General features: G+C 76.1%; 1 protein-coding gene across 1 annotated transcript; it reads left to right on the top strand.

The window, feature by feature from the left end:
• Window positions 1–1,635: 1,635 nt before the first annotated feature.
• Window positions 1,636–2,415, top strand: URE4 (hypothetical protein; the record flags this gene model as incomplete). The annotated part of the gene is made up of 1 exon (XM_009041224.1): window positions 1,636–2,415. The coding sequence occupies one exon, from the start codon at window positions 1,636–1,638 to the stop codon at window positions 2,413–2,415; it is 780 nt and encodes a 259-aa protein (XP_009039472.1).
• Window positions 2,416–6,000: the final 3,585 nt, after the last annotated feature.

The raw sequence follows: 6,000 nt of genomic DNA, 5'->3' as shown, positions 1-6,000 counted from the left end.
GCCGGCGGCGGACGCGGCGTCGCGCACGGCCGTGAAGGCGAAGGCGTCGAGCGCCGCGTCCCGGGGCAACCCGAGGCGCGCCGCGAGCGCGCCGAGCGCGACGGCGCCGTGCTTCGCGCGCGCCGGCGCCGGCGCGAGCTCCGCGGCCACGCGGGTGACGGCCGCGCCGGCGGCCAGCGACGCGCGGTGCGCCGGCGCCGTCGCCGCGAGGAGCGCCCCCAGGCCCGCGTCCAGCGCCGCCGCGTCGCCGCCGCCGTGCGCCGCGGCGAAAAACGGAGCCTGGACGGCCGCGTGCGACGCGAGCAAAACGTCGAGGAACCGGAGCGCCGCGGCCTCGTCGCCCGGCGGCAGCAGGCCGAGCTGGAAGGCCGCCTCGACGCCGCCCGAGTGGGCGAAGCCCCCCGTCGGCAGCGCCGAGTCGACGAGCTGCGCGAGCGCGAGGCGCTGAGCGCGGCGGAGCGGCGCGCCGCCGTCCGCGTCGGCGGCGGCGGGCCGCCGCTCGGTACACGTCCGCGGCCGCGCCGCCGCGCCGAAGCCGCCGACGGCGTGGATGCGGTCCGCGTAGGGCGCCTCGCCGAGCTCGCTCGCCAGCGGCTCGAGGCACGCGCGGAGCACGCGGTACGCGTCGTCCGGCGACTCGGCGACGAGGCGCGCGACCGTCGCGCCGCCGCCCGCGTCGCCGACGCCCATGACGACGGCGCCCTCGAGCGCGAGGCGCCCCGCGGACGCGGGCCCCTTCTCCAGGCGCCGCGCGCCGCGCCGCGCCGCGAGGTCGCCCGCGACGCCGCGCGTCGCCGCCGCCGCCGCCGCGGCCCGCGGCCCGACGAGCACCAAGGACGCGGCGACGTCGTAGGCTTCCGTGGTCGTATCGACGTCGAAGCGCGCCGCCGGCCCGCCGAGGCGCAGCGCGTCGACGATCTCCGCGCCGCCGACGACGTAGCGGCTCCGGGTCGTCGCGGCGTCGAAGGCCCAGCGCTCGCCGTTCGCGGCGCGGCCCGCGCCGAGCCAGTCGACGACGGCGACCGACGCGCCGTCCGCGAGCTCGAAGCGCTGCGTTTGCGTGTACGTCGAGGCGCGGAAGGGCGTCACGGCGTCGGGCGTCGACACGAGCAGCGCTCCTGAGCCGACGGACGCCTCGAGCGTCTGGCTCGCGCCGGCGGGGCCCTTGTAGACTTTCGTCGACGCCTGCGTGCCGAGGTGCAGCGTCGCGCCGTCCTCGACGACGATCTCGAAGTCGAGCGCGTCGCCGCTCAGCAGGCCGCCGCCCAGCGAGCTCAGCACGCAGCGCGCCGCGCCGACGCTCGCCGCTGCGGCCGTTTTCAGCGGCAGCAGGCGCGCGGGTGCTTTGTGCGCGATGCGCGTGAGCACCGTCTTCTGCTGCACGACCTCGGCGGTGATGCGCGCGAAGCCGTGGCGCACGCGGTCCATCTTTTCGTAGCGTGGTGTCGTGTGCTCTTAAGCCTCTCGTATGCGTAGCTTGGTGTTGCGTTTTTAAGCCTCCGCGTGCAGTCTCGACGCTCTCAAACGCCTGCCATCTCGCAGCACAGGGCAGGCAACAACTCCAGCTCACGGCAATATTCGGCGAGCGCTGCAGCGCGCTGCGGCAACACCAGCCTCGCCCCGACCTCGACCAACATGCTCGCGCTCCGCGCGCTGCGGCGCGCCGCCGCGACGCGCATCGCCGCCGCGCGCACGCGCGCGGCCCACTCCCACAGCCACGAGCACTACGACCACCCCGGGTCCTTCGGCGCGCGGGACACGGGCCTGCCGGCCTTCTGGGCGACGCGCGACTGGGCGTCGCGCGCCTTCACCGTGGGCATCGGCGGCCCCGTCGGGTCCGGCAAGACGGCGCTGACGCTGGCGCTCTGCCGGCGCCTCCGCGAGGAGCGGTCGCTCGCCGTCGTCACGAACGACATCTTCACGCGCGAGGACGCGGAATTCCTCGCGCGGAACTCCGCGCTCGCACCGGACCGCATCGCCGCCGTCGAGACGGGCGGCTGCCCCCACGCGGCCATCCGCGAGGACGTGTCCGCGAACCTCGAGGCGCTGGAGGCGCTCACGGCGACGCACGCGGGCGTCGAGCTCCTGCTCTGCGAGTCCGGCGGCGACAACCTCGCGGCGCACTTCAGCTCGGAGCTCGCGGACTTTAGCCTCTACGTCATCGACGTCGCCGGCGGCGACAAGGTGCCCCGCAAGGGCGGGCCGGGCATCACCCAGTCCGACGTCCTCGTCATCAACAAGACGGACCTCGCGGAGGCCGTCGGCGCGGACCTCGGCGTCATGGACCGCGACGCGAGGAAGATGCGCGGCGACGGGCCGACGGTCTTCGCCTCCGTCAAGCGGGGCGACGGCCTCGAGGCCATCGTCGACGAGGTCCTCGGCGCGCTGGACCGCGCGACGGCCGCGGCGGCGTAAAGAAGTGCGTAAAGGGCCAGGCTAACGAAGCGGTTCACGGTGCAAACTCGTTCCAAGGGGCGAGGGCAGCCCGGTCGACCGGTCGAGCGCGTTGGCACCGGCCGGCGTCGCGACGATGCTGGCCCACATCCGCCAGGAGGAGTCGGTGGACACGGCGGCCAGCAGCGACCGGTCCATCTTCAACCAGCTGGCGGCGCGCAAGCGGCAGAGCATGGCGCGGACGCGGCCGCAGAGCGCCAACTTCCGCCTCCGCCGCGGCGACGGCGACGACGGCGAGTCCGAGGGCGAGAGCGAGGGCGGGGGCAAGGCGGCGCTGCCGCCGCGGCCGTCGTCGGCGCTGCCCGCCGCGTCGGCGCCGCAGCAGCCGGAGAAGTTCCGCTGGAGCCGGCGGCCGTCGACGCGCGAGTTCGCGGACGGCGGCGACGAGCGGCCGGAGAAGTTCCGCTGGAGCCGGCGGCCGTCGTCGGCGACGCCCGAGCCCGAGCCCGAGCCCGAACCGGCCGCGACGCCCTACAAATTCCGGCGGCCGTCGTCGGCGACGCCCGCGCCGGACCCCGCGCCGAAGACGCCGTTCGTCTGGAAGAACGGGCAGATGGTTCCCACGGAGGCCACGGAGGAGCAGTTCCGCTGGCGGAAGAAGGCGGACGCCGACGAGCTGCCGGCCGTCTCCGCCGCCGACGGCGCCGCGCCGGGCATCATCACGCAGCTCGGCCAGCGGCGGCGCCAGTCCATCGTCGCGCAGGGCCTCGCGCCGCCGGGCGTCGACCGGGGCTCGTTCCTCCGGGGCGACCGCGGGACGCCCAACTTCGCCTACGCCAAGGCCATCGCCAACGGCGAGGACGTCGAGGCGCCGAAGACGACGGTCTTCCGCCAGCGCGACTGGAGCGGCGCCGCGCCGCCCGCGGACGCTCCGGGAACGCCGCGCGGCGAACTATGCGTCGTCGCGCGCGCGCTCGCGGCCGCGGCCGCGCGGCGGGACCGGGCCGCGCGCGGCCGCGGCTTCTGGGCCTTCGCGAGGCACCACTACGCGACCCGCGACCGGGCGACGGCCCGGGCGCTCCGGGAGCGCGACGCGGCGCTCCGCGCGGCGCTCCGGGAACGCGACGGCGCGTTCGCGGACCGCGACGCGGCCAAAGACGCGCTCGGCGAGAAGGACGCCCAGCTCGCCGAGCGCGACGCCCTGCTCGTCGAGCGCGACGCGGCGCTCGACGTCTTACAGAAGGCCGCGGCGGCGAGCGGCGACGGCGCGGGCGAGGCCGCGTACCTCAAGAGCGCCCTGGTCGCCGAGAAGGAGGCCGCGGCGAAGGAGCGGGCCGCGCACGAGCGGACCAAGGGCGCCCTCGACGACCTGCGGCGGTCGGCCGCCGCGGACGAGTCGACGGCGCGCGCCGCGCTCAAGGTCGCCGAGGGCGCGCGGCGCGACGCGGACGCGGAGGTGGCGAGGCTCCGGAGGCGCGTCGCGGACGCCGCCGGCGGCGGCGGCGGCGACGACGCGGGGCTCGCGGAGCTCCGCGAGAAGCTCGCGGCGAGCGACTTTTCGCGCGCCAAGGCCGAGGAGGACCTCCACGCGGAGCGCGGCGCCCACGAGAAGACGCGGTCGCGCCTCGACGGCGCGCTCGCGTCGCCCGCGGCGTCGCCGTCGAAGGGCGCGGCGCCCGACGCGTTCGACGCCGACGAGGACCCCGCGGAGGCGCTCGCGCGCGAGCGCGTTGACCACGACGCGACGCGCGCAAAATTGCAAAATGCGACGGCGCGCTCCGCCGAGGAGAAGATCTCGCTCCAGGAGCGGCTCCACGACGAGCGGCGGCTCCACGGCGAGACGCGGCGCGCGCGCGACGAGGCGCTGCGCGCGGTCCAGGCGTCGCGGCACCGCACGGAGGCGCTCTCCGACGACGCGACGATGCGCGACGGCGTCGAGGTGCAGTACCGCGTCGTCGTCGCCGAGCGCGACGCGCTCCGCGACGAGCGCGACGCGCTCCGGGCGGACCGCGACGCCGCGGACGGCGAGACCGCGGCCGCGGCGCGCGACCACGAGCGGCTGCTGCGGCGCCTCGACGCGGCGCTCCGCGACGCCGAGGCCCACGGCGCCGCGCGGAGCGCCGCCGAGCGCGAGCTGGAGCGGCTGCGGGCCGCCGTCGCCGCGCGGCCCGCGGCGCCCGCGGCGGCGCCGCGCCGCGCGGCGCCGCCGTCGCCGCGCGAGGCGGACCCGCCGGCCGAGGCGCCCGTCCCCGAGGTCGCCGACGGCGCCGACGCCGCGCCGCCGCCGCGCGCGAAGACGCCGAAGCGGCTCTTCGACGTCCCGAGGCCGCAGCCGTCGCTGTCCAAGTTCCGGCCCGGCGCGATCCCGACCTACACGCCCAAGACGATGCGGCTCAGCGACGAGGAGCTCCTGACGAACATCATCGGCGAGGAGCTCCTGCGCGTCCGCGCGGAGTGCGCGGGGCTCGGCCGCGCGACGTGGACCACGCCCCTCCAGCTCGACAGGGCCGCGCCGCGGCCCAAGAGCGCGACCGCGGGCAAACTCGGCTCCAAGAGCGCGACGGGCCGCCGGACGCGGCGCGCGCGGCCCCAGAGCGCGCTCGCGACGACGCCGGCCCGGCGGCCGCGCGCCCTGCCGCGGACGGCGGGGGACTACGTATGCCCCTAACACCTATAATAGTTCGAAGACGACCTGCTTCGTCAGGAGCGACGCGGCGACGACGCGCGCCCGGAGGCCGAACGCGGCGACGGCCTCGTCCCAGGCGCGCTTCTCGTCCTCCCGCCACGTCGCGTGAACCAGAAAATCGTCGAAGACGACGACGCAGCCCGGCGCGAGCTTCGGGCCCAGCGCGGCGAGCACGTCGCGCGCGGAGCTGTACAGGTCGCAGTCGAGGTGCACGAGGCCGAGTTTGTCCGCGGCGGGCGTCGCCGCGAAGGGCCCCGCCGTGTCGGCGAACCAGCCCCGGTGGAGCGTGGCGCGCGCCGGGTAGGGCGACGCCGCGCCGTCGAGGGCCGCGTCCGCGTCGAGGCCGCGGTCGCCTGTGTGGAAATCAACCAGTGAGCTGGGACGTCGGGGCCAAACTTCAGAACTCTCTATCTCGGTCAAGTTGACGTCGATTCGGCTGATTTTTGGACGAATCGATTGCTCTCATCGAGTTCTCGAAGCACAGCGGAAGTGCTCGTGTCAAAACATTCGAATACGCTCACATTGAAGTCGAGTTGAAGATTTGATTTGCACACAGGCGGTCGCCGAGCACGGAGTAGGACCCCGCGGCCTCGTGCGCCCAGGCCTCGGGCAGGCCCACGAAGGAGTCGAAGCCGTGGAGCTCCCAGTTCTCCGGGAGCTGCGCGTCCAAGAGGCGCAGCGAGCGGCCGTGGTAGATGCCAAACTCCGCGCACGCGCGCGGCGCGCCGGCCGCGTTCGCCGCCGCGGCCGCCGCCGCGACGGACAGACAGTGGGAAGTAGAAGCACTGGCGGCTTCCCGGGCGTCGAAGCCCTCCGCGTCGAGCCACGCCAGCGACTCGGCGAGGCAGGCCGCCGCGGGCGCGCAGCGCGACAGGTCCGCGGCGAGCGCCGCGCGCTCCGCGTCGCCGACGTCGAGGCTC

Source organism: Aureococcus anophagefferens (assembly GCF_000186865.1).
Source record: "Aureococcus anophagefferens unplaced genomic scaffold AURANscaffold_19, whole genome shotgun sequence".
NCBI classification, from domain to species: Eukaryota; class Pelagophyceae; order Pelagomonadales; family Pelagomonadaceae; genus Aureococcus; species Aureococcus anophagefferens.
This window is presented reverse-complemented; position numbering and strand designations above follow the sequence as displayed.